Source organism: Drosophila biarmipes, chromosome 2L (genome assembly GCF_025231255.1).
Source record: "Drosophila biarmipes strain raj3 chromosome 2L, RU_DBia_V1.1, whole genome shotgun sequence".
Taxonomy (NCBI): Eukaryota; Metazoa; Arthropoda; class Insecta; order Diptera; family Drosophilidae; genus Drosophila; species Drosophila biarmipes.
The window spans coordinates 438,642-466,362 of record NC_066612.1 but is presented as its reverse complement, the minus strand read 5'-3'; the positions used below and the strand labels follow the sequence as shown (position 1 = coordinate 466,362).

General features: G+C 47.3%; 2 protein-coding genes across 2 annotated transcripts; one reads left to right on the top strand and one right to left on the bottom strand.

Moving 5' to 3' along the window:
• The first annotated feature begins 226 nt into the window (after window positions 1-226).
• Window positions 227-5,878, top strand: LOC108029201 (ciliary rootlet coiled-coil protein 2). The gene is made up of 5 exons (XM_017101378.3): window positions 227-1,441; window positions 1,498-1,715; window positions 1,772-1,916; window positions 1,974-2,612; window positions 3,583-5,878. The coding sequence occupies exons 1-5, from the start codon at window positions 776-778 to the stop codon at window positions 5,737-5,739; spliced, it is 3,825 nt and encodes a 1,274-aa protein (XP_016956867.1). The 5' UTR covers window positions 227-775; the 3' UTR covers window positions 5,740-5,878.
• Window positions 5,879-16,355: 10,477 nt separating this feature from the next.
• Window positions 16,356-26,337, bottom strand: LOC108028957 (homeobox protein aristaless). The gene is made up of 5 exons (XM_017100996.3): window positions 25,944-26,337; window positions 19,013-19,414; window positions 18,119-18,164; window positions 17,319-17,587; window positions 16,356-17,096 (listed from the first exon to the last, which is right to left on the bottom strand). Exons 2-5 carry the CDS (start codon window positions 19,372-19,374, stop codon window positions 16,535-16,537), a joined length of 1,239 nt encoding a protein of 412 aa, XP_016956485.1. The 5' UTR covers window positions 19,375-19,414; window positions 25,944-26,337; the 3' UTR covers window positions 16,356-16,534.
• Window positions 26,338-27,721: the final 1,384 nt, after the last annotated feature.

Below are 27,721 nucleotides of genomic sequence, written 5' to 3'. Positions count from 1 at the left end.
AACTAAGAACAATAATTAGGAAGTCCGGGGTAAAGGGTCCTGAGAAGACTTTCGGGCCAGTTCTCAGACCTTCAGCATAAGAAAGTATCTCTAATGCCCAAACAAAACATTTTATGCGAGAATTCTCGTCGGAGCAGCCGAAGTGGTGTGGGACAGGAGAGACCATAGTGGGTTAAAAATAGCAGAATCTATTCGATGTTTTCTCAGTTTTTCCCGAGCTGGCCAACCGAAAAGTTGCGTTCGACCGTCGAACGGATAGAAATTAGAATCGAAAAAATTTTCCAACGTCGCGAATACATATAGATCTTTATCATATGTATACTATACAATTACTTTAGTTACTTTTTGTTACATTCGTTTCTTGTGAAGTGTAAGCTAAAGGCTAACCGATTGTTGCTATAATCGAGGCATTGGCTTCTCGAACATCCTTGGTTGAAAAAGTAAAAGTCAATAAATAATTGCGAAATCGGAAAACTCGTGTGCTATCGTCGCACACACGAAGACACAGATATTCTCCCTGCCCTAGTATTGGTGTACCATATCAATTGGAAGCGATCGGTGGATTGGTGGACCGTTGTATCATTGGGTTTTCTTTGTGCCGACAAAGAGTCTTTCTGTAGAAGAAAAGTCGCATTAAAGCGAATCGTAAATTTAACGCTCGCCAGGCGGAGGCCCACAGACCATCCCATCGCGACTCGTCATCTGTATCTGCATCGGTAAACAGATCGTCACAACCGCATACCACAGCCCGTTCGCCTTTGTTCTCTTGGGGAAAATGGGAAATGCCGAGTCCACTCAGTCCGCAGATGATACGCAGATGCAGGTGCAGCAGGCCACCGATGACGAGCCCTGGTGGAACAGCATCGAGCACGAGAATCTGGTTCTGGAACAGGCCCCTCCGTCTACAGTTGCACCTACAAATAGAGCCGAGGGGGAGGAACTCCCCAAAAATAGAAAGGAACACCGGGAGACTCCAGTTGTCGTTGAAATGGAGGGAAAGTCGAGCGATTCTCCGGAAAAAGAACAGACCCTCGAGGAGTTCAGGGAGGAACTTCGTCAGAAGAGGGAAGCTCGGCAAAATGCGGTGCAGGACATGAGGGATGAAATAGCTAATCTTAAAAAACAATTGGCCAACGAACAAGCTGAAAACCGACGTTTGAGAAATGAAGAGGGTGCGGAGCAGCCAACTCAGATTCAGGATGCCAATTCGGATACCCCCAGCAGACCCGATTCCGATCCAGATGATGAGAATCCCAGTTCCAGGAGTCGTCATGCCAATATCGAACTGGCCAGTGCCCAGTTGGCCTTGCAGCAGGCTCAGGCCGAGAACCTGTCTTTGCGCGGGGAGGTGGAGGTGGTACATCGCCAGGTGGGAACCCTCAAGGAAGTCATCTCCTGCTGCAAGCAAATGCTGAGCGTCAAGGAGGAACAGTGTGCTCAGGTGAGCCAGGGAATGTTCAATCAAATTGTATTACCTATTAATTCTTATTAATCCAGCTCAAGATGAAACTTACGCAAATCGAGAACTCCTTTAGCGAGCGGGAAATGAAGATTATGTCCAATAATCTCCGCCAGGAGTACGAACGCCAGCTGGTGAACATCCGCCAGCTGAGGCAACTTTATGAGGAGCGACAGAGGGTGGCAGCTGCCGAGTACGAGAATCTGCAGCGCCTGATCTCGATCAAGAGGGATGAACTCACGGCCGAGCAGGAGAAGTAAGTTAATACTAAAGTGCTATACCACCTAATTTATCATCTTCTTCCTTCTTAAGAACCAAAAGCTTCGAGGAGCGCAATCAGATCCTCTTGAAGGAGGTGGAGACGGCCAATGAGGAGCTGGCCAAGCTGCGGGAGGAGTGCAGCGAGCACAAGTTCGAGAAGCGCCTGCTCAGTGAGCAAGTGGGAGCTGTCAACATGGTGAGTGGATCTGGGATAGCAGCCCCATTCGCCAGTAACATCTACATCCTTTTCTAGCTCTTCAGCCAGCTGATTATGGGTTTCAATGGCAAGAGCAACATGGACATCGATCGCGTCAATCGAATGCTGGAGGAGAACCGACAGCTCCTCAATCAAATGACCCAGGCGGAGGGCAACTGCAGCGATGGCGCCACGCTGCCCAAGCTGCTCTTCGAGCTCGTTGAGCAGGCCACCGGTCATGGGGATTCCGCTGGGGAATCAGACAAAAGTCGCAGCGCCACACCCACTCCCGCAAGTGAGGACACCACGGACTGTTGTCAACCGGGAGCGGGAGGAGGAGCCGGAGTCATCAAAAAATACCGGAAAAGGAGTTCGGGTGCGGCTGCGGGTGTGGATGTGGACGCCACTGCGGCTTCGTTAAAAAGCCATGAGCCCGAAATTATGGGAAAAGTTGCCTCGGCCCAAGAAATCATTGGCAACTTGCCAAAAGTTTGGAAAGTGTTGATGGAGCTCTTGAGCCACCACAAAATCGAGCGCGTGCAGTTCGAGGAGCTGCCATCCTGCAGTGGGAGTGCGACCTCAAGTACGGCCTCTTCGGCAGCCTCCTCCGCAGCCCGTGCTCCTGGCAAGGACGAGGACGAGTCCCACCGCAAGCCACCGGAGCTTAGCGTCAGCAAGACCTACATCAAACTGAAGGTGAGCCCAAGTTGCCAAGTTCCAGTTACTACACTGAGAGGAACACTTTCAAAATGCTTAGATCCGTACTTTTTCTGTTTGAGGATAATTTAGTTGCCACTTAGTTACAAAAGTTTTGGGCATCTCCAAAAATATATTGTTTCTTTTAATAGAGGTGAATGTATAATATTAGTATAAAAACATATAATTATTATAGTAACAACTTATTGTGGTTAGGTTTTTCCCGGTCTACTTGGAGCTCCTCCAACTGTTCCTTCCTTCTTTCAAGTGCTGCGGACAATCGGGCTTGTTAGTTGTCGTATCCGGTTTGCTGATGAAGTGCAGCCTGCCAGGGAGGCCCACCCTCACCCATCCACCTCCTCCTCCGAGTTTTCCTCTTCATGAGGCTCCGTCTGTGGCTGTTGCAAAGTTTTGCATTATTCACTTAAGCGCTTTATTTAGTCTAGTGCCGAGCGAGCGGCCGAGCACGAGCAGCTTCATTATTGCTGACGTCCTGCCGAGCATCGATGTAGAAGGGAAGTGGCAGTGGATACGGATGGGGAAGTGCATCGGGCAAAGTGGGTGGGTCCTTTGGGCAAGGTCCTGGCTGCCGAGTCCGTTGTTGTGCACATAATTGAATTTATCGGTCAGTTGCCGTTGGCACGGAACATGTTGCATATTGCTACCCTTGAATAGAGGCTATTTCAATTAGGTTTTGGAGCTGGTCAGGTATTCTTTTTACTCCCAAGCATCCAGCTTTGCGATGCGAGAAAACATTGGCTTACATTTTTCGAGCTCTTAGAGCAAATGCAAAGTCCCTCTTTAAGCCATGTTGTTTCATTCCCCAAATTTATCCCTCCGTTGTTGGTTCTACTTAAACTCTAATTGAGCAAAAAGTTCGGACATCTACCGATAGAGCACTTTAAAAGTTTTCACTTCAGACTCCCTTTTTAAGTAGCATGGAAAATCTAAGCCCTCTACCTTCTTACAGGACCTCATCCTGGAGAAGAAGTCGCTGGTGAAGGAGACCAACCGCCTGAAAACCCTCAACAGCCACCTGGACTACCGCCTCAACCAGCAGGAGAAGCGGCTGAGTGGGGTGAGCCTGGAGCTAACCAAAACCTGGCACCTGGTGGGCAAGATGCAGCGCCAGCATCGCCAACTCCACACCCAGGAACAGATCCTGCGCTATCAATTGCAGCAAAAGAGGCGTCTCTTAAGCGAGCTCAAGGATGAGCTGGAGTACTGCCGCAGGAAGTGGGCTTTGGCCAGGGCAAAGAACGACGAGAGCCAGGAGCAGTGCGACGAGTGGCGGAGGGAGTTCGCCAGGAGAAAGTTGGAGGACGCGAATCACTCGGCGGAGAGTGGCTACAGCGATTCTGGACCCCAGTCGGATGAGGAGCGGGATGTTTTAAGAGCTGATCTGGCTACTGTAGTAGTGGAGGCCCCCACTTCGTCGGCGGTGTGTCGCAGGAAGCTCCTCAGGGATCAGTTCGAGCACACACGAAAGATTAAGCGAATGCAGAGCACTTCACCTGGTCGACAGGGCTTCGCAGGCGAGGAGGATGAGTCCGAGGATATAGTCCTGCGCTGGAACAGTGCTCCACCGACTTGTGGCTGGAGGGAGGATGCTTCTTATTCCGCAGGAGCAGAAGGAGGAGATGAAGAGGCGGAGGCCGAGGAGGATGGGGCGCATGGTGGTGGTCCACAGGCTTCCCATAGCTCAAGAAGCAGGCAAAGAAGTCAAACCGGCTTAAGTGGAACTTCTGGCACAGCCAGTCGCATCCAGAAGCTGGAGGAGCAGTGCAAAAACCTCATCCAGCAAGTCCTGGAAACCTCCGGCAATCGTGAGCGCCTCGAAATTCAGTTGTGCCAGTTCCAGGATGACATTTCTCCCGCCCAGCACGCTGTGCCTCTGGAGGAATTCATTAATAGGAAACGTATGGAGCGAATGACCAGGGCCAGTTCAGCACCAGCCACTGGCAGCCTTACTCCGCGGGAGGAAGAGTACACCAGGAAAAGATCAGAGCGGCTGGGACGATTGGAGGAGGAATCGCGACAGCTGATGTCCAGAATTAAGCGCACGGCGGATCGAGGCCAATACCTGAAAAAGTCTCTTGACAGGATTAGAAGAGCACCCAGCCGAGAGGCGAGCTTTGAAAGTAACACCGAGGAGGAAGCAGCACCTTCGGCATCCAAAACCGAATCCGCTCCAGCTGCATCCCCACTAACCGCTGAGGAAGAGGAATATACATCCAGAAGGGCAGCGCGAAATCGGCGTTTGGAGGAGGAGAGTCGGCACTTAATATCGCAACTATCAAGGAACGCAGAACGCGGCGACAATTTGGCCACCAAGCTGGACACCCTTCATGAACAGCATGGGCCGAATCCTCAGCCGGAGCAGGCTGAAAGCTCCGCCAGCATCTCGCAAACTGTGGAGCAACGATTGGAGGACATTGAAAGGGTGTCGGCAAATAGAGCCGAGCGCCTGCGTTTACTGGAGACCCAGGGAAACGAACTGATTGCCAGGTTGAGCTCCACATCAGAAAGGGGAACTGCCATGATAAACAGGATTGCGGAAAGGGAAGCAACTCGGCGTCAGGAGGCAGAACTTGTGGAGCAAACGGTGCCGACGGAAGAGACCACCACTTCCGTGAACTCCATAGCCAGCACTAGGATTGTCGGTGAGCCGGAGGAGGAAGCCGAAGGAGCAGCTTGTTGCGTAACCGTCACCACCACCTCCAGTCAGTTGGCACTGAAACTTCAATCCACGGGAGCCATTCCGAAGACGACTACGATGAAGGACGGTCCACAATCTCAGTTGTGTGCTGCCGCTCGACAAGATGATGCGGCGAAGAAGCGATCTTCTGGAAAGGAAACTGGAGTGAAGGAGGCACCCGAAACTCTGGAGGATATGGTGCAAAGGCTAAGGGCACTGCCTTTTCCAGGGAAAACTCAAGAAAATAACACAGTGGAATCGGAAAACTCTTTGAAAACCCATAATCTTCAAGATGAAAAGAAAATTGACTTTGAGACTTCCTTTAAGCAAGAAGAAAAAGATCAGGAAGGCGAAGTTGAAGATCAGAAGTCGGAAGAATACCCAGCGGCGCAACTAGGGGAGCGGAAACACAAGGATGAGGAACACTGAAAGATGTTCACTAGATTTAACTTCGACTACCAGAACTCGCTGATAAAACTGCTAGGACCAGTGAAAAAATAAATGCAGCTGTTTTGATCATTGTAATAATGTACCATAAATAAATATATATTTTTTGATGTCCATATAATTAATATTGTTAATCAAGATATGAGATAAGGCAAAGGTTGTTTGGTTAAACCAGCAAAATACTTTTAGGTTTAGCTAAATAGGTTTCGCTGAATTTGATCCCGCAACCGAATTCATTTGCATTTGCGATTTTCATGCAGACCAGGCTCATTATTTTACGCTGATAGAGGGAATCGTGTGATTTTAGCGCCCCACACTTTAAGGCGTATATCACTAATCAGTAGAGAAAGTGTCTTCTCTGGGATGCAATATCCTTCCCTAAAGGGAGGGGACACGGACTCGTCTTTCCGGAGGACTTATGTGCCCTCTTAGCCACCCACGCAGCCATGACATTGCACGGAATACAGAGTGCGGAACAAGGAGCAGGGAGAAGGATCCAGGAGCACGGAGACTGCCACTGACATGTGTGGGCGATGGGCGGTGGGCGAGGGGTGACAAGTGGGCGGCAAGGACGTGGCCATTGGGTGGCAATGGGCGGCGCATTATCTCTGCATATGCAAGTAAAAATGCCAGCGTCCGCTAACAAGTTGGCGACATCGTCATCGTCATCCGACGCCGACGACGAGGAGGCTGACTCCTCCGTATCCCCGACATGGCTGCTTTATGCAAATGCAAATTCCCTCCCCCCCATCTCAAGGCGTGTAAACAGCAATTGCTGGCTGGGTGGCCCAGTCTGGGCGGGCGACTCTGTTCAGGCATAAAGACAACATCGCCTCATATGCTTTTAAAGCGAACAGAGATTGTACATTAACTTATCCGCCGTCTTCCGCCCAACAGCAAACTGTCAACAGCGGGAAGTTCTCAATCTGCCTCACCAGACATAATTCTGTATATGTGGAGCGGGGGGTGCCGAGCTCTGTTGGCCGGAAAGCTGTTAGCGGTTCACTCGGCTATCTACCCCTCGCCCAAATGAACACTTCCAGTCGTTTCGTTGGGGTTGTTACGCCTAACAGACTGTTAAAGCCTTGCATGGAGTTAAAAGATTTCCAGTCGTTCTGTCGGGGTGGTTACTGTTAGACTTACAGCCTGAACTGACCTAGATTCCTTAAAATGTTAGTTGGCAGTCAACATTTGGAACATCTAACATAGATCGAACATTTAAAGATAAATCCAAGAAGTAGAGTTGTACAAGGTAGCATTATCTGTGTATGTTATGACACAATTAAAACAGTAATGAAAATTGGGGATGTTTTTATGTATAAGCACAATTAAAACAGTAGATCATTCTGAAACCATGATAAATCATCAAAATCCTGATATCAGGACTAAGGGGTCGAACGTCCGTCGAACCTGTTGGGAACCCCCTAAATGAGCAGTCCTTCGCAGGACTTCAAATGCTTACAGCGTATAAGAGGAGAGGGTACTATTATCGCCATCTGCTGGAATTATCACAGACTTGGTTACATCTAGAAGAGCTTTTTTGAGCTTCGCGGTCCGCTCCACTCTGTAGACTAATTGTGATGGAGACCCAACCCCGCTACCGCCCAAAAAAGCAGCTCCCTTTGGTTCCAAATTGTATACAAATTGTTGCACCGTTAACTGCTCTCACTGTTTCTGGCCGAGATCATCTCGGGGACCGCTGGCCTGCAACTGGAAACGTCAAATTAATAAACTGCCGGACGTACCACAAGCTGTGAAAAAGCAATCTTTGTCTGCATGCCAGGCCTCTGGAGTGTTTTTCCAGCTTGTTAGTCCACCTCAAGTCCACTCCCAGTCCGATCCACCCCCGGTCCGTAGGGTTTGGTGAGCCTTTCAAGATTTATGCAGTTCGCGCGGATGTCGGAGATCCGAGGAAGCGCCGCTCCATTCCAAAAACCCAATAAGAACCGAAGTGAGCACAGACGAAGTACACTCAAAGAAACTTGTACGAGTTGGGCTTAAATTGCTATACTGACCTCAATTTTTAAATAATCTATTAACTTTACTTACTTTCTTATAAATTTGATTACCCTTATAGCGTCGTAAATTGTCTTTTAGCTAGAATAAGTTTGTTTAGCTTTAGCAGCAGTCAACAAAAATTACGAAATTGTTTTTTTTTTAACCACCACTATATATTTGTTAAAATAGTTGTGGTCTACATGAAATATTCTATACATTACATCATATTTTGTTTTAAGTGTTGAACCGAAGGGTAATCTAATTTATTAAAAGTGCAGCCCCCGGCTGAAAGAAAAAAGGAAAGAGAGCGAGAGCAAGTCTCGTTTTGGTTTTGATTTACGCTGAAATAAATTAAAATATCATAAAAAGGAAATTAAAATTCATTCGCACAACAAAGCCGGACTCCGACTCCGACTCCCGACCCCGAGTCGATTTCGAAGCCCGACTGGGGGCTCTTAGCTAATTTCTGAACAAGTAAAAATACAAATAAATATTTTAATGTGTGATTTACGACAATGGCTCGCACAGGGGGTCGACTTGGGCCACTTCGGTGTTGGTTTTAAGCTCCATTTTCAACTCCAACTCCGATCTCGAGCTGGAGCTGTGGTGTTGGTGGCGTCTTGGGCTGCTTTTTGATTGGATTTCTGCGCTTCTGGCGCTCGTGTGGAGTGCCGAGCCCGATTTTAGGCCCAAGTCCCACAATGAAACACAATTTAAGCGCCTTTAATGATTTGACAGTGAAGCAGATCGAGGGAGTACAAAGGTTTTCGTTAGGATTTTCGGCTAAGGGAGATCGGGTTACATTTTTACATTTATCGGTTAGGTTAGTTAAATTATAAAAAGAAGAACTGATCACCCAATTTCTGAAAATAAACTTAAAACCCTTACTTAATCCCAAATATACCCAAAGATCTCCAAGTACCCTGTAAAGATCTAAAACAAATGCCATTTAATCTCCGGGAGATTTGACGAACTCTGCCGGCCTGAGAATTGTCTTTAATTTGGAAATTATTTTAATGGCATATAGGGAATTGTTATTGGCACATCGAGTGAGACAAATTTAACGATCCCATCGCATCGAATCGAATGGAGTTGGGTTGCCTTAATGGCCGAAGATCAATTTCAGATTTATGCGAGTACCCCAAGCGTTTCCAGATTTTGCATATAAAAACGAGAGAGGCTCGTAAAGTATCGAAAGGGGGCAGCCCGAAAATGGCCTGCAATTAATTAAAAATCCATTGACATTCATAAAAAGTAAATTGTGGCAACAGCGAGCGGAAGCAAACATAATGTCCCACCATTATGAAATTCATCAAACAATTTTTGCAGCTCCCTTACCGAGCCCCGGTTTTCCTGGGTTTCTCTTCGCTCTCAAGAGTGCCAGGCGATGAGTATTTATTAACAGGCTGCGACGAAGCGAGTCGATCGGTGTTACGATGCCAAAACACCTGCCAGGCACTGCGAATTCGAACTAGAGAGGAGTGTCTGATCCTTGTGGGGAAATTCAAATTTATTTCAATTTTTTAAATCACTAGAAGGCTCTTCAATAATTCATTAAATGTATTATTACAAAATTTAAGAGACATATATATTTTTTTTTCTGATAAGGCCCACCTCTAGCTATTACTTAAAAAGTGATATTATAAACTTTAGATAGTTGGGAATTCATACGACTTCGATGTTGAGAACCCATGTTTTTAAGATGCGTTTTCTCTGATAGTGCTGACCACCTCTAGTTAAGAGTGATCGAAGTATCGGCACCAAGATGCTGTTGATGATGATGGGCATTAAGGCTGGTGATGGAGTTGGTTATGCCGATGGACGGGTGATGGCGATGGGTTGGAGCTGTAGCTGTAGCCCCGAGCTGGCTAACGAGCGCGAAATAATGCGCGAAATGTGGAGCAGAGGGATGTTCGTTCCTCCAGAGAGTGTCCCAGAGTCAGGGAACTGGGAAGCAAAGGGGGAAAACAGGGGAGCAGATCCACCTGAACCTGCAGACTGGCAGCCCAGGAACCTGGCAGCCAGGTAGTCGGGCAACGGTGGCGACTGACAGAATTATAATCAATTAGTGGAGCGGCCGCGTGAGCGCATAAAATTATATATTCCAAGGCTCCGGTCCCAATTCGTGTAACGCGTAGCGCAATTTAGTTTAAATTAAAATAAATTCAATTACGAGAACATGAAAATCCATTACGCAAATTATTGTCATTAAATGTGCAATTTGGCCGCCGAGCGTTTATGAAATTTTTGATTAAATTTCTGACGCTTCGCTGGAAGCATTAACCCCCCACAAAAGTCCGCAACGAAACGAAAGACTCAGGCAACAAACTCGTCTGCACATGTCCGCCCATGAAGAAGAAGGAGGACGGGCAGCGAAATCGCTGCCGGCTGGCTAATTAATTAATTATAATCCCAGCGATTAGCATAGCTCCGCTTTCGAGGTCCCCCTCCTCCCGAATCCCAGTGCCAATCCCAGTCAGCCGCTTTCATTCATGGATCCCCAGTTTGGGCCAAGTCACACGCCAGTGAAACGGGTTAGACTTGCTAAACGATTCGTTAGATAAGATATGTGTATCTATGTCCGTGATCGCATATGGTCAGCTCACTCACTCGCCCAGTTGGCCGGCTGGTAAGTTATAGCCACAGAGTTAGTTAGTGAGTAAGTGACTGACGCGTCTGATGGGAACACGCTGCCGAGTGTCGCACTTAATTTGTTGGCCCGGCTAATCAGCTAAGGCTCTAAGTGGGGATTTTATTTTATTACGATTGACTTAATTGTACTTAAATATTAAATTCATTATTTTAATGGCGGTAGATGCAAGGCTTTCTATTAAAATTACATATTTAGCAAGTCAGCTTGAAAGCTAGAGTGAATTAAACGTTAACAACAAAAATTTAGCTGTTTGGTTTTTTGAAAATCATAATAAAATAATGCGTTCCCAAAGATCTTTTCCTTCCTTTCCACCCCTAGATCGCTCCACCATCCACCCCCCTTCTATAATTTTTATTTACCCAATTTAGTTTTCCCTTTTTTCCGCTCGCTCGCTTAGTTGTTAAATGATTGCTGGGCCAGCTGCAGCTCGGCTCGAAAATTGCTAGACCAAACAAAAACCAAACTACTTAGCCGCACACTCGCCGCATCGGTAATTGAAAATCGATAATCTCTTTGAACCAGTTTGGTCTGCAGATCGCTGCCCCTCCGGAACCGCCACTCGTACTCGAGGATCCTCCAGCCATGTTGGCTTTTGTGTTAGCCACAAAGAGAGAAAAAACGTAACCGCAAATCGTCTGCAAATTGTAACCGCAGATGGAGGTGGATCGGGCGGATTTCTGGCGGGGATCTGGAAAGGTTCGGGTTTCGGTTTTGGCTTTGGAGGGAGGAGCAGCAATTGCGATTGATTTTAGCACGCTTAATGGTTATTGGTTTAGCTATGGCTGGACCAGGAACCAGCACTCCAACCCCAACTGATGAGGCCCCTCTCCTCGGCGGGTAATAATCCTCTGCTGCTGCCACACCATAAATTACAAATAATTCGATTTACACAAGATTTTCACTCTTAATGGCCGAAAATGGCCCCGGCCGTGAAAATAATGATGAAAACAAACAAAACTTAATAAGATTTTAAGCGATCTGCCGGGGGTAATTGGCCAGCATCTCCTCTCCATCCGCCTGGCTGATTGAAAAATCAGGCAAATAGCGTAGGAATGGCTCGAAAATGTGACCAATTCTCTGGGCCAGCTCCGGAGTCACCTCGTTGCCACACTGGCCACATTAAGCCATTAAAGTTTCGGCCAGGAGCAGCCTTTTGCTCTCGCTCTTGTCACCCAAATGCCTGGGATGCCCGACTAAATGGCAAATTAGTGAGCCGAGCGGGCTAAAAAGGCAGGCTGGGCAGCTTCTTTTTTGGGAGGCACGTCCAAATATGTCAGGGAAAATGCACAGGAACAAATATTGGTTTGGCCACATTTATTTGCTTAAAAAGTAATTTTCAATATAAATGCAAAATATTGTTAAACAGGACCTCAATAAATTAAATCACCAGGAATTTGGAATGGAAGTATGCAGTTAAGTTTACACTTTCGATGTAAATGTTGCTGTCTGAACTTAAGTTAATCATTTCTCTCAGTGTTGAGGGGCAGCTGCTTGGTGCGTCCTATTTAATTTCACATTTCACATACATATTTTTATTACGCTGTTGCCGCTTGTCAGATTTTGCACCGTCGCATGCCGCGGATGCCTCGTCGAATGGCAATTTTAATTTGTGGCAAACTCGAATTATAATTCGCATTGCGGCGTGGCCGTTGGCCGAGTTAATTACTGCTGCCCCGCAATTATCGAAAGGCGACCGCTCCACTTATCGGTCCCCATCAACGGCTCTTGTTTTGATCTCCAGTCGCTGGCTTTCTTGTCTTCTGAACATCTCCAGTCCCCCTTTGCGGCTGATCCAGCTGATTAGCCTAATCTAATCTTGCACGCTGCAACACCTACGACTGAAAAACAGTCGAAATCGGCCTAATCAGCTCATTATCGATCCTAATGCCCAGCTGCGTGGGCTTGGATCCCCAGTCCCCGAATCGGGTATATTATGCTAATTCGCTTAAGCGATCCGATCTCTTACACATGTCGTTCGCAGATAAGCTAAGGAGGCGTAGAAAATGCCCGACCCGAGACTTTTATGTTTATTTAATTAGCGCATTCATTCCGTCTCCACTCGATTTGGTTTGAATTATCAATTCGCTGCCCGCATGGGAATGGGTCAGTAGGATGTTAAACATCGGACTATATTTAGGATATGTGGGAACCCATAGCACTTGGAATTATTTATGAATTCTGATCAAATTAAATGATTCAATAACATTCCAAGCTTTTCCAAATTCCATCACAAGATCAAGATGGTAAAATCATTTTAATATGTTAATGTAGCGTTGTCTTATTAGACCTTTTTGTATTATTTCAATTAAGACAGAGGTTGAAAATATGTATAGTAAGACCAATAATTTCTTAGGATATTTATAGTTGGTTATAGTTATATTATTGAAGATACGAAATAGTATGATTTTTAATATTTTCAATGCTTTTAGGAGATTCCGTCTACAATAAACATATCTACTAGAAATACGCTGCTATCCCGGGCTATCTTCTTCATTGTAAGCCCCTGAGCTCGCCTTGCGTGCGAGGTGTGCCCGCGAAGTGTCTCGTGCTAAGCTGTTTCTGCTTCTGCTGCTGCTGTTCGGCTACCAATTGCAACAGGCCCTCTCCGAGTCCCCAGGTCGAGTGGCAGCCATGAGCTGAGATCCAGGCACTGCCTCATCCAGGCCACATATGCCCATACCCAACGAACTCCCCGAAGATGTCGATAAGGATCAATGTTCGGCTGGGCTACGTTTTAATATTGCCTTGGCCCGGCACACGTTGCCGTGATTTGGGGCGGGTCTACGAAACCGAAGAGGGTACTTCAAGGGGAAACGGCATCGCGAGTGCCCAAGCTGGGCTCTTTACAGGAACTTCGGTAGTCGATCTCCGTCTCCGTTCCACGTTCTTGTAAGTTTATTTCTCTGTCGTATCGCACTCGTGATGAGTCATCATTTGTGTGGATAATGCCCACTTTATATAGCTTTCCCGATTCCCCACTCCCTCCTCTGTGCCCCACACTCTGCCAGGGTCTCTCCTCTGGTATTTCGCTTTCTTTGGGTGGCTTCGAGTGCCTTGACTTTTGCTTGTCAATGCGCGACGTCTTTGATAACTAATTGCCACGGCGCCAAATGTTTCTCGTCGTCTTCGTTTTCGGGGTCTCTTCTGTGGGTTCCGAGTCGCTTTAGAGCAGTATAATAAAAGTCACATCGTTACCGTTTGGCGGCGCTTATGAGGACGCAGGTCCCGAAACTCCTCACCCCTCATGATTTATATTCAAAAACGTAGCACTTCTTCCCCATAAAAACACAGAAGCAGGAGAACCGAACGTGCAACAGCACGAGGAAAGAGCGTGAGCAATTATGCCAACAAGTTAATTAGAATCGAACAGCTCAAAGACCGTTCGACATGCTCCAATTGGCCAGCCAGTGGAATCGTTAGCTTCCTTAGCCCTCCTTTCCATTCTCCAATCCACCGATCAGCCAGTCCAGCTCTCGGAGTCTGCGTCAACTTAATTTATGCCCCAGTCCCAAACTACTGAAAAACACTGAATAATTTCAGCTGAGCCATAAACAAGAGAAAGGAAGCTTGCACAGGGAATAAGCCTGCACTTGGAAGAAGTAAACCTCAGCTCAACATGCAAAAAATAAGCATGTATAATAATGTAGTGACCATGTCGTTTGGAACTCGATGAAAAGTTGAGAAAAATGTTGTAAAAATATCTCTATTATAATGCCGATTGCTTTTGTCATCAATAATTTCGATAAGGTGATTTCAAACCTGATAATTTGAACGAAAGCTCCCATCTATCGCTGAGATTATCTCATCGCTGATCCCACTACAAACATATGCGTAAGTAACTGGATTTCTGACTTCATTCACATGCGAACCGTTTTATGTTGCTGCCCCCTCCCTCGCTCCTCGCCCCTCGCCCCTCGCCCTTCATCACCCTGCCCAGCAGAAAGTTCGTTGCCTAAGTCTTTTGTTTGTCTCAATGAATTTATAATTTCTGGATCGATTCCCACCGCAAGGTATTGCCATTGCCCAAACAAATGTTGGGCTGTGATTTTACGACCAATTTCATGAGTATTTATAAATATGTTTATGTGGTGTTCAGGGCCAGCGGATTTCGCTTCCAGCTTAAATTAAATTAAGATTTCTGCGAATTTTCGTTGGCATTCAACCCACTCTGCTGTTACTACTCGTGAAATATTGCAAACATTTTCATTTTCCATTTTCATTTCAGTTTTTTGCTGGCAAGTTTAATCAAAGTGGCGCTAATTAGTTTGAGTCGTTTGGATAATTGCAAATTAAACGCAAACTTAATTGCGCCGGCACACGAAACACACACACATGTGCGCCACTGCAATTACACATCCAGCAGATAAAAAAAGTAAAAACTTAAGTTGCATTTTGTCTCGCAAGGCAACAAAATAATATATGGAGAAAGAAGGAAAACAGACAGGAAAAAAGAGCCCGGTTCGTGGCTCGTGGAATCAACAATTAAGTTCGCGTTGGAGTTAAATTGAATTAAAAGCACACAAAAAAGCGCTTTGATCGAATGTTTCTGTGCAAATTCGCTAACAAATTAATTGCAGTAACTAAAACAGAACAGAGATGTTAGACAAATAGCTGGCGTGCACCTCGACAATGAGGTAATTATTCGTATAAATATACGTTAGGGCCTCTATAATCTTGGCTATCAAATGGTAGTTGATTGGATGAATAATAGCTTTAAGAATATAAAAATCCATAAACTATTTCCACCTGTAATATTGCGCAATCGTTAAAGCCGGGCTAACACCAAAAAAACTAAGCTCGTGATTAAAATGCAGTCTCTTAATGTCAGCGTTAATTAGTCGCCTTAATTAATGATTATTAATATGGTTGTTGAGCCCCCCGAGGCCCCTTTGCCCTCTCCTTGTCTTGATTATTATGCAAATTAATTGTATGGCTTTGCCCGGCTTCTTGGGTTCTCGTTCGCGTTCTGCATTTGACGAACTCATTGAAATGCATGAACTGCTGCCAGGCTCGGCGGGGAGATAAAAATATTATGCAGGCCCGTCGGTTAAACATGATTATCACAGTTCCACCTCATCGCAATTACCATCTGAGGAGGAGCCGCCCCTCCGTCTTCTTTTTTGCTTCACCTCGGAGCTAACGAAAAATGAACGGCTGACCAAAAATCTGGTAATCGAATTAGGCAACTTCGTGTTTTATAAATGTTATCATAAATATTCCATTTTATTAATTACCGCGCATAATTCACCAACAAGAAGCGAAGAGAGACAGAGATTTCGGTTTGGTGGCCGCCGCTCTCTTCGACTTCGATTTTGAATTCGTCTCCGATCGGCGCGTCTCATTAACATACTTAATTTGTTTCTAATTTATTCATAAATTTATATTTGTGGCACCCTCCCCCAGAAGATGAGTGCCTTGTTTTGTTTCTGATCACGCCAACTCCTTTCTTCTCCATTCCGCCGCCCTTCACCCGCTGATTTATGGCCAGCCCACTGATTAATGGCAGCCCGACTCCGGATCCGAGGCGAACCGTTCCGTACCCCAAGATCTGGTCGGACTGGCTGTGATTCAGTTGTGGGCTGGCACCGACGGCCCCTTCTCCTCGGCCAAGTAGGTGTTGTTACGCACATTATAAAGGGGCCTTTGTCCATTAGGCCTCGGCTTATGGATAATTTGTGGGAATTACCAAAAACACAATGCTATGATGAAGAGCTGGTGTTGTTTGGTTGTTTTCCAATGGCAGGCTGCCATGATCAACTTAGTTTTGTTTTCAACTCGAATTTGAAGGCCCTAGTTATGCGTTTTGTTAAAACATTTTTTTATAAGGTTTAAAATCAGGATAATGCAATCTTCAAAAAGCAGATAAGGAATACGAATCAGTTATTAATGTACTTTCCCCAATATATTCAGCGTCCGAAGTCCCAACTTCTAAATAATTTTCCATGTGTCTTGTTACTTGTTGAATTTATTTGAAATTCCGCCTTAAACACATACAATCGAATAATTTATCAGCTTAGGCCTACAGTGAACGGGCAATGTCTTTGCACTTGGGTTTGGGATATCCTTCCTGACCTTCGTATCATCATCCATTTCCAGACCGCCCTTGGAGCTGTGCTCCCCCTCCAGCTAGCTGACCACGTCGTTTCCATGTCCATTCTGACGCAGCAGCTCCAGCTTCAGTTCGTGCTCCCTGGCCTTCAGACGCAGTGCGGCAATGGAGGAGGTGCGTCTGTCCTCGGGGGGCGTGGCAGCTCTGGGCGGGGGAGGAGGCTGCTGATGCGACGAGGGAGGCGGTGGCAGTTGCCGCTGAGGGGAGTGCGACAAGGTCAGGGCCACCGGGGAAGTCTGGGTGGGCGACAGGCAGGGCGCCTGGTGGGTCAAGGCGATCCCAACGAGCTGCTGGGGCGACAGTTGAGCCGGCTGCACTCCCAAGGGCATTTGGGAAGGCGCCTGAGGGGGCGGCGGGTGCTGTTGGTGCTGGGAGGCGTGGCCGGAGGCGGGCGATGTGGGCGGCGAGGCGAGCAGGTGGTTGGGCGAATGTAGATCAGGGGATCCCACCAGCAGGCCGGCAGGCTTTCCGAGAGGCGGACCCCGTGGAACTGCCGTCATGTTGGCCAGCAGCGATTGGAAGGAGCTTGAGGGAGAGTACATGCTAGCCATCCCGTGGGGCAGCATGTGGGGAGGAGCCCTGCAAGGATTACAGAAAACAAACGTATTGATATAAAGATTTAAAACTAAAATCATAAAATAAATTTAAAAAAGGATGTCCCAAATTAAAGTTAAGCCGGCGTTAATTTATTAAGTAAAGCGGAATATAAATACAATGTTAAGCATTATTTTAATACAATGTTAGCCCGGTTGGTCGTATGCTAAAGGGAGTAGTTTACCATAACCCCTGGGGATTGCTCACCTCTGGAATTGGTTAAAGTAGCCCGACGGGATCATGGGCGCGGCGGACAGGTGCGGGTAGCGGAAGGCGGCCAGGTTGGCGGCGTGTTGGGCGTCGAAGGGCTTGCGCAGCTGGAAGCCCAGGTGGGTGAAGGGGTTGGGCGGCAGGGCGGCCCCCACCACCGTCTGCATGGTGGCGGCGCCGCTGGGCAGGTAGGGATTGTACGGATGCGACTGGGGGCCGACCTTCTCCTGCTTGCGCCACTTGGCGCGCCGATTCTGGAACCAAACCTGGAAAGGACGGGAGAATGGGAGCCGTGAGTTATGTGCTGCTGGCAGGCTACTGTATCTGCGCTCTGAGTATCATGTGAGCCGTACTCCTCTCCCGAGCATCCAATTAATGGGCGTTGTTATTGAAAACGCCCCTTTAATTAGTTTTTAACATAACAATCTGAATATGGAGTCCGTCCCAGGACGCGCCTGCTGATTGCACTCGGAATGGGAGCCGGAAAAGGAGTCCCCGTCCCAGTTGTAGGCAAATAATGTTGTTTAGCATGAGCAGTAATTAAAAAGAAGCGGCTTTCCGACTTTCCGGCCATAAACTGACCGGGCATGTAATGACTGGCACTAAAACAGAATTAAATGAATTTCTCCCGCCACGGATTTCCGCCGGCTGTCCGTCTAGGCCCGACTCGATTTCATTAGGAGCGACATGCTCCATTATTTTTCAATTTTCAACATTGTTGGCTGCACGTGGGCCACGCGAATTAACCGCAAATCTGCGCAGCTTGAGCCCTGAATTCTCCTCTGCGAAATGCTTACCTGAATGCGCGCCTCGGTTAATCCAATCTTCATCGCCAGCTCCTCTCTGCAAGAAGGCGAAAGAAAACCTGGGTTAGCTGGGAAAGATTATCTGATTTGGGGCAGGGTAAAAACCACCTGTCTATGCGATTCTCAAAAAGGTTAGCTAACCAAAAAGTACTGCCGATGTGCCATGCTAATTTCATAATCACAAAGCTTCCTTATCAATTAGCTGACCCCAGCTCACCTTCCTGGGAGTCTCGTTGCAACCACTTAGGAGCTAATTGAAGCTTATACAGAAATCAAAGGCGATTTGATTTATTTGCTTAATTAATTGCGAGCATTTAAATGAACCCGCAGCCTAATGAATTGGAAACTGCCAGCGATACTGCAAAAAGTTGGTCTAATTGTGGCCGCGATTGACTTTGTAAGCTCGCTTTTTTATTTCGGTTTTGGTTTGGGTCCCGGCTTCGTGCGGTCTCAATTAGCGTTCACTTTGGCTCCTCGACTGAGAAGTGACTGACTTTTAATTTATGGCAATTACTGGGGCTGTCTTTCAACCACATAGCTGCATGCTAATTGCGATCGTTAGAGTTTCTTAGGGCGAGGAATCCGAGACCGAATCCGAGGTGCTGTTGTTACGGCCCTCTCAGGAGAGGTCCCAGTGCAAGCCCATATAAACCCTGCTGCTCCAAATAAGATCGATCGATACACTCAGGGGGGTCGCGTCGTTATGAGCATTATTATTATCACCTGAACGTTTCCCAAATTCGTATCGGTATCGTAAAACCGAGAGTCGCCTTTCCAGCCTTTGTCGCGCCTCGATGAGCGATTTATGCAAATTTCTTTTCTTCTGGGGCACTCATTTTGTTCGGCTGTGCCCGCTTATCGCATCTCGTCATATATGTTACTCACCTCGTAAACACGTCGGGATAATGGGTCCGGGAGAAGGCCTTCTCCAGCTCCTCGAGCTGAAAGCTGGTGAAGGTTGTGCGATAGCGCCGCTGCTTCCGCTTCGGGGCGTACTCGTCCGCCTCGCAGTCGCTGTTCCCGTCCGAAATGGGGCTGTTGGTGCCGCCACTGGCTCCACTTGCTCCTCCTCCTCCGCTGGCTCCGCCGGCTCCTCCGCCGGAGACCGACATCGAAGCCGTCAGCGCTGCGCCGGCGGAGGCGGCCGACGATCCGGGGGCGCGGTCCACCAGCACTACGGCATCCGGGTGCGCTAGCTTGGCTTCTTGCGGTAGTTCCTCCAGCTTGATCTCCTCCGATATGCCCATAATCCAGGAGGGCGAGCTGATCTGTGCTCGGAGGCAGCGGCTGCACACGGAGAAATAAGTAGCAGCAAGTTAGTCACAGGTTTTCAAAGTACATCAAAGTAACATTAGCAGTTACAATAGTATATGACATATCTTATTCATGGAATACCTTTATCTTCAAAATGCAATAAAGCTTCGAATTGTAATAATATATTGTTTTTACTGGTATACGGGAAAAAAGGGGTAGAGATATCTAGTTAGTCGCGCATTAGAAGCTCGTAATTCAATAAACGCTAAACGTGCAATTATCGTGCACTTTATTATGCCAATTTCCGTAATTTGCCATCTAGCCATGACTAAGTCATCGGTTGGGTCGGGACTCGGCAGTTGAGGTTAGCTGCGGTTACACTGCTCAACAGGGTTTGGCCAAGGGTCTAGGTCTGGGGAGTGCCAGAACTCGTGGGAGAGGGAGTGGCGAAATAGCCCTGAGGAAAGGTCAAAGCAGACCAGATGGTTCGCTTCCTTGGAAATAATAATTTCCTTATAATATAATTGAATACTATTCAGTTAGTTTAATAAATACTAAAAGGAAATGAATACAAATGGGTTACCATAAAAACTTCTTTAAAGATACAGAGAATAATCATATTTTTTGAATGGTCTATTTGAGTTTTATAAAGTGCCTGCAGATGAAATGTGTCAATAAAAACACGTCAGCACGCCGGTGGCGAAACTCGTTAAGGAATTATTCACCTGCCCATTCCTCCCCTTCTATTACCCACATAAAATTTTGATTTATTACTTTCTATTCCAGAAGCTCCAGAGCCATTCGCAAGTTTTAGTGCCAAATTTCGCTAGCCGAGTGCTTTCTTGCGGGCTGGTTGGCCTGCTGACTCTCTGCGGTCTGGAAGCGTGCCTTATGGTCATGGCTTCCACTTTATTTCCAGATTCATCTTCGGAGGCTGCGGCTTCCGCCGCCGAGGTGCAGCTGCTGACGAACTCGCCTCAATGCAAATCGATGACCACAGCATGGGGCTGTCCGTCAGCTGATCTCTTCCATCAACACGTCTTTCATCGGGCGCTGAGTTGGCTTTACTGTGCAGCAACGGCTTTCATGTGCAGATCGTTTGGAATTTTAATTAAATTGGGCGGCAACTTCATTTTCATCATCATCAACTCAACGGCCGCGCCCCGTCAGCTCCGAGACCCGTGTCCAAGTGGCTTCTATCAGATCAAATTAATATCAGGTGCCGGTTGGCCCCGGGTCTCTCTCTTTGGCTGACTTTGGTAATTCCATGTTTTGCTAATTAATATACGACGTCTTTTAATGACAACTAAATGGTTAGAGTCGGCGTGTAACCGTCCCCTCCGCCCCTTCCATCCCCCTGACCTCCAGAAGTCAGGGCCGTACATATCTCCAAAGTCCAGGCCCTGTCCCATGCCCAAAACTCGGCTTGATTGATGGCCGCCGCTTCTGTTGACATCTCCACATATATCAAAATTGTCCAAATACCTTGTTAAATGGCAAATTAGTGTGGCGGTGATTGATTTAGTTGCATTCTTGTGCGGAATGAAGTTGCAACCGGCCAACAATCGAAGCGAATGGAGGAACAATGGAGGGAACTTAAAAATATTAGGTTGGGTTTGGTCCCCTGAATATTAGGTGTTTCAATACTTAAGGGAGAGTGGGCGTAGGAAATTAAGAAACATTTTTTAAACATTTTTTAATGGTGTTTAAAAGTATGCAGTGAAAAATAAAATCTCTGGGTAGCAAATATTTTGCTGCCTACTTTCAAACTTTTCTTTAAATGATTTAAAAGAGTAAATAATGCTTTAACATACTATTTGAACATTTTGTATTTTTTTCCCCGAGTGCACCTTAACTGGTCCCGAGGTTTTCCAATGTCAGCTGGGTTCAGCTTGAGTGGCATCTTTCTTCACCTCGGCACGGCATTCCGCATGAAGCTTCCCTGCCAGCAGACCCCAGTTCATAACTCATTTCTGGGCTCGATCATAACTTGGGTTATGAGTTGGGCTGTCGGTTTTCAATGTTGTCAACGAATTCCGCGCATTGACAGCTGACAAACTTAATTTGCGGACCGCAAATTATTAAATTAGCTGTACGAATTGCAATTATGCTACTGGTAACTAGTTCCCCCTGAGTTCATTATAAGACCCGCACTGATTAATTCATTGCATGCGAATGCGAATACGAATGCGAATACGAATGCGAATGGGAACCGTGGAGCAGTTTAGAGCTATGTGGGGAATGTGTGCCGTTCGGCTTTGTTGTGGAGCCGCCTTATAATTGTATCCGCGTTACGACTTTATTATAGCACAGCCATCGAATCGGAGCAGGAGGAATGGGAACGGGAGTGGGAATCCTCCTGGATCCGCTGATTGACGTTTCGTTGGGTAATTAAAAGGCAGAGACTTCGCTGGAATCTGTCAAGTTTTTGACGTCTGCCTACCGATTTGGCCTGGTCGCGTTGGCATGGCTTCATTTAGTTTAGTCAGTGGCTGCCGGCAACTAATCAAGTTAACGCTGCACTTGCTCTGCCCAAATCCAGATACCGCGGCACTCCAGGAAGCCTGGGATTCGGATGGGCGGATGACTAGACGGGTGGATGGCTGGAGACTTCTGGCGGGGGCGATTTCGTGGCTAACACTTTGACACAACTTCTCGGCGTCTTGGCCCTCTTAGTCCCTGCATGCTAATCAGGCCAAGCGCCGGTTTCCCGGCCAAGTCCCATTCCGAATCTCAGCCAGAGTCTGGGCTTTTGAGCTGCAGTCTGAATCGGAGTATGAGTCTGCGTCTGAGTTCGAGTCTGCCAACTTGTTTGCGGTTGCTTGTTCCGTTTAGAGATAAGCTCCATTAGTGTCTGGGGAAATATTTAAGAGCAACATTGTAGGCTGTGTGGGTTTCCTAGCCCAGCCCAGTCATAAGCGCACTGGGCGAAAGCCATGCCTAGTGTTAAAAAACTATTTCTAGATGGAACAGCTAAGAACCGAATTGGAAATGCGTGTATTATGAAGTACAGAACCACCTTAGATTTACCACCCCCCATTCTCTCAGTGCAGACATAGGGAAAATGAAGAAATTAATTCGTATTGCGAAACAAGTGTTCGGCGTTCGGCGGTACTTCTATTCGGTTGTCCACTGTCCGCTCGCTGCTCTTGGCCCACTGTCCGCTGTCCGCCGTCCGTTGTCGTCACTTCTGTCATCTCGATAAGCATCAATGTTCCTGCCCTGCCTGGCTGCTCTTTCCACAACTCAACTCGGCTCAGTCTTCTCCGCAGAGGACGCGGCTTCAGCTGGCTCCTTCAAGTTTGGTGTCGTTTTTATGGTTGCACTTTTGTGTTTTTAGCTCCTCCAGCTCCCGATCTTCCCGATCCGATCCTCCGTCCGCGGCTCTCGGTGTCTGGGGACTGTTGTGCTGGCATATTTCATTAAAAGCCAGGGGGACCAGGGGGACGGCACCAGGTAGAACAGCAAACAGAAGCTCTTTTCTGGCATTTTGTTAATGCGTCTCCGTCTCGGGTCCCCACTCTCTCCGACCTTCGGAGGCTCAGACTCCAGTTTCCAGTCTGGCCAGTATCTGGGCTGCTTATTTATGGGTTTACATTAGGCTAAACCACTTTAGTCACACTTTGATGATCGGCATTGTAATTTCGCCCCGTCGCCCGTCCCCCGCCTGCCTCGATAATGGCAAGCATTTTGGGTGGCTCAACTTTTGGCCCCGGGCGAAAGCTCACTGGTTGTCCCCGATACCAGTGTGTGGTCCCCACGAGCAGCTGATGGATTGGCCAGGGACGTTCTGGGCCGAGCTGCCGCCTAATAGTTTCGGTTCGATAAGGTCAATTATTAATTTTCGACCAGATCTCGTGAGTCACCCAGAAAACATAAAACCGATATCGCGAGCAGCTGGGCCGCAGTGTTTATCCCATTTTAAGCTGCACCTGAGCCCTGCGCTGGAAATTCGTGGTTCAGTGCTCGAGGTTCACCTTCCAGTTGTTGGGTTGTTTGTTTCTTGGCGCCGTCTTTTGGACCAGGTGCGATAAGGCAGCATTCTTGTTGTTGGCCAGGCGCCGTCATCACCGTCTCTGCCTCTGCCTCTGCCTCCGTCCCTCCTGCTCTGGGTGTGCGCTCTGGACCTCTAATGCACACTCTCCCAATTATAATTAGTTTATTCATATCCTGTGTCGAAGCGGCTGCCTCATTTGTTGTTCCTTAGCTGCAATCTTAATTCAATTTACTGGCTATCAGTCGGAGTCGCAACGAATTGGGAAGTACCCTAGCCTCGAAAGGGAGGTGGCCAGGGGATATCAAATTCCATAATTCTAGAGAGGTTATCAAAAGTGTAACAACTCTAGTACTATAGTTAGAGTGATTTGGAATGGTCAAGGATAAATATCTATAGGTAGAATTCAGACCAACTTATAGCACCTGCAAAAAGTAACATTACCCTGGAGCTGGCAATAAAACTTTATTAGCTTGCGGCCAAATGGATTTCGAGCTCTTCAAGGGCATTTGAGCTTCGCTCCCAGGTAGCGAAACTCACCTGTGGCCACCCTAATGGAGGAGATTGCTGGGACGGTAGCCCTAAGGTAGTCGCAGGTTCAAATTGTGACTCAGAGCCGGAATCAGAGCCAGGGAGTCAGAAAGTCAGAGACTCAAGACCCAGACAGAAGACCAAGAGGTTGTTGATGGTGAGTGGTGAGTGGTGAATGGTGAGGCTGGGGCTGTAGCTACAAGCTTAGCCCGTGTTGGTGATGCTGATGCGGGGCCAATTACTCATAAAATGCATGTTAAGAACAGCAGTGGAGCGAGGATCTGGGGGGATCCGGGGATTGGACAACTGTTGCCCGACGCCATCTCCATCTCCGTCTGGTCCTCTCTGCCCTTTGTCATTGTCTTGTGTGGTTTGATAAGCGAATCCGAGGCAGACGGTGGGCAATTTGAGGACGACGACGTTAATTTCTCATGTTTGCATGTTCCATTTAGTGAGGGGAATGGGGATGGCGATGGGGATGGGGATGGGGATGCGGCCAGGAATTAATGAAGCACATCTCAATGGGCCCTGGCGCCATCTTCCCGCTGGAGGAGATTCATCTCCGGGGGTGTGTTGCCATCAAGCATAGCCTTCACCCATCAGAGCTTCAAAAGACAGCGCCCCAAATTGGGAGCTGTCGAGCAATCAATCCACGGCGAATCGAATCAAATCAAATCACAGTTCGTGTTCAGATAGCTGCCAAAAATTCGGTTGTATATCTTAGAGATACCGAAACCGTGTCTGAAGTATATGGCAACAAGCTTTAATTGTATGTTGCCGTAATTGAATTGGACTGCTAGTGCGCTGGAGAACATATTTTAATTTTAGGCAGCCCCGGCAAGCAGCCAATCTTATCGGATCTCTCGCTATTATCTGTTGGGAAAGATGCTACCTGAGAGATACAAATGCACAGTGAACTGCTTGCGTCACAAATTCTATTGAATTTGGGCTGACAAGTCACATGCGTTATGCGTATTAATTAAATCAGTTGGCCAATTGCCCGATTATCGCCAGCAAAGAGAACTCCGGACACCACCACGGTGGGTTCCCGGTTCTCTTGAGGTCTTGGGGCTTATCGGCACCCACATATCTGCTATATATCTGTGTTGTTTTCACTTTAAGCTCGAGGCCCTCGTCGACGTCAAGAAGTAAGTGGTCAGGGGCTTGTGACACGATTATCGCCGGGTGATAGCCGTGGTCAGTTAATTTCATTTGCTCTGTAGGTACACACGGGTACAAGCAGAAGACTCTGCCCGACTATCCACCGAAGCCCCTCCGAAAATAGGAAACATCAGCTAGACAAAGCGTGATTTATTGGCACTGACTGCGCCGCTGACAATTTGTACTCTTTAATGGTGTTTAATTAAACCCAATCAGCGATAAACTTATCGAGCTATCAGCATGAGGCAAAGGCAGAGCCAAAGGCAGTCTTCTGCCCCAAACTTGAGTTAATCAAATTCTTATTCTACAGCGATGATACGATTTGGCCCGATATTTGTTGTCTGATTTGATATGTCCAGGTGGGGAATTAATCAAATTTAATGATATTTAATTTTCGTTATTCTTTTTGTTTTTCCCCTCTCAAGCTGATTGGGATGATTAGACAGGGGAATTATGAAATAAATTTATGGGTTATACTTGTAATATTTGTTCATCATGCTGAGAAGTAGGTTGCGGACCAAGGTGTGATTTTAGATATGGGGGTGTGGGGTTTGGGAAGTGATCTTGAAGGGGTCAGAAAGGAGTTTCAGATCAGTGGGAAGGATACGATAAAATAATAATACCTCTAGGTTCATTAAATTATATGTCGAATGATTTCATTGAAAAGGAGACAGAGATAGTTCAGAAATTTTGAAACTTAGATAGTAATCCTAAATGAACAATTACATGCTTCAAATTTTAGTTGCTGAATTTTTAAAGTGAAAGGCTCAAACGGAAATTAGTGGTGACCGATTTGAAAAGAAAAATCTTTTAAATTGTTGATTGACCATGTACTAGTATTAACCTATCTAGGGTGTAAAATGGTTTTGGACTTACCTTCTTTCCCTTTTTGTCTGTGGTTCTTATTGCCTTAGGAGTAGGCGTAGTTTTTGATGACCTCTCCAGAATGAGTAGTATCTTCAGATCGGTGGTAACTTGTTGTCTCTAACCTCGCCGGCTTTATTGGGCCTCTAGATTTAACACCAACCGGAACACTTGCCGACGGTCTTTCGTCCACTTCCTCTGTACTCTAGATATCGGAGGTCTTAACTGTCCACTCGGATCGCGGTAATATGGGGAACACCTGTGGGTACGACTGATATGTGGCGAAGGCCTACACTTTGTCACGACTTTAGGTTCTCCTGTTTGGGAACAACGATACATCACCAGTTCGACTACTCGAGTCGAACGAAAACCGAACGCGACGTGATGACCGGGCTGTTCCAGAGCCGCCAGCGAACTACGAGGTGAGCAGTCGGCGCGCCGGTGAAAACTCAGGTGGGTCTGAACAACCGGTTGTATCGGAGTTGTTGTTTTCCGGTGGAGCGGTGCGGCGGTGCTGCGAGAGTGGTTTCTGCCGGGCCTCGTAGTGCCGCAGAGCGAGAGGGCGCGATGCGATCGGAGCGTGTCGATCGATCGTCGCAGGTGTCGCCGCAGGTGGGGCGGCAGGTGAGCGGAAGGCGGACTCCGCCCCTTTCCGGGCATCGGACCTATGGGAAGGCAGCACGGATAATGGCGGAGGTGCGCTCTGCCCCTCTCTGTCGCTCCGCATCGCCCGCTCTCCCTCGCTCTCGCTCTCCCTGCGATTGGGCGTAATTGAATAAGCCCCGCACAAAGTGCAATAAATTTGATTAGCAAAATGGAAATTTATTTGCCCCCCAGCTCGACGCGCTTTCCTCTGGTTGCCATAGATGCGTTTCGTTTGCCAGTTGTTGCGGCTCATAAATTAAATAATTTAGCCAAGACATATGGGTAAAGGAGTTGCGTGGAGGTAGGGTTGGGGCTGGGGACTTGGACTTGGACCCGGCCATATAGGCCGAGTGTTAAGGGCCTCGTTAATGACTTTGTTGGCTTTATTGGTTGATTGCCGGACTGTTTAGCCCTCGGGGTTGGGGTGTCAAGTGGGGAGATGCAATGACCCATGGAAAGGGTTAATGAGAGGGCCAAGCAGATGACTCAAGTTGAGTTTGGATGGCAGTAATACCGGGACAAGAGCTCTTAGGTAACACTATATCTACCCCTTTACAGGTTAGTTTTTTACCATGTCATTCCTTGTTACCGTCTCTAGCTCCGTGTAATTTAATGTAATTAATCCAATGAAAACTGTTAACCGCTCATGCTGAAAAAGCCGAACTCAGTCCCGGTCTTGCCATTTCCGAGCAGACCTAACAGATTCCATTCCTTGATAACTACTTCATTAGGCTTGATATAAGCGGGCCATATACAACGACAGCTCCATTCCAGCGGCTTTTTGCACTGGAAGCTGGCCCCCACCCAACCCCCACTTGCTGCCCAATTTGCTCGTATCGCAAGGCAATAAATAAAGTGTTAATGGCAATTGCATACAAATAGTTTGGTGTTGCCATTATATTGCCATATTATCCCATTGTCGGGCCTTAACAAGAAGTAAACAATGCGACGCTCTCCGAGTTCCATTCGAGATCGGAGTAGGGATCGGAGTCGAGTCGGAGTCGCACTTGGATCGACTCCGCTGCACTGCAGCCAATTTCACGCTTCATTTACAGGCGAAATGCAAACAAAAGAGCGACGACCATCGACCGTCGCCGTCGAGGAGTGACCATTTGGCCGACGGGTTCAATGGACAGCAAGCTGGG

Coding starts and splice junctions, on each gene's coding strand:
- LOC108028957 (XM_017100996.3), bottom strand. CDS start 19,374: ATGGGCATATCGGAGGAGATCAAGCTGGAGGAACTACCGCAAGAAGCC. Junction 17,588..18,118: donor TAACCGAGGCGCGCATTCAG/GTAAGCATTTCG, acceptor CGTCCTTTCCAG/GTTTGGTTCCAGAATCGGCG. Junction 17,097..17,318: donor TACTTTAACCAATTCCAGAG/GTGAGCAATCCC, acceptor TAATCCTTGCAG/GGCTCCTCCCCACATGCTGC.
- LOC108029201 (XM_017101378.3), top strand. CDS start 776: ATGGGAAATGCCGAGTCCACTCAGTCCGCAGATGATACGCAGATGCAG. Junction 1,442..1,497: donor AGGAGGAACAGTGTGCTCAG/GTGAGCCAGGGA, acceptor TTATTAATCCAG/CTCAAGATGAAACTTACGCA. Junction 1,716..1,771: donor CTCACGGCCGAGCAGGAGAA/GTAAGTTAATAC, acceptor TTCCTTCTTAAG/AACCAAAAGCTTCGAGGAGC.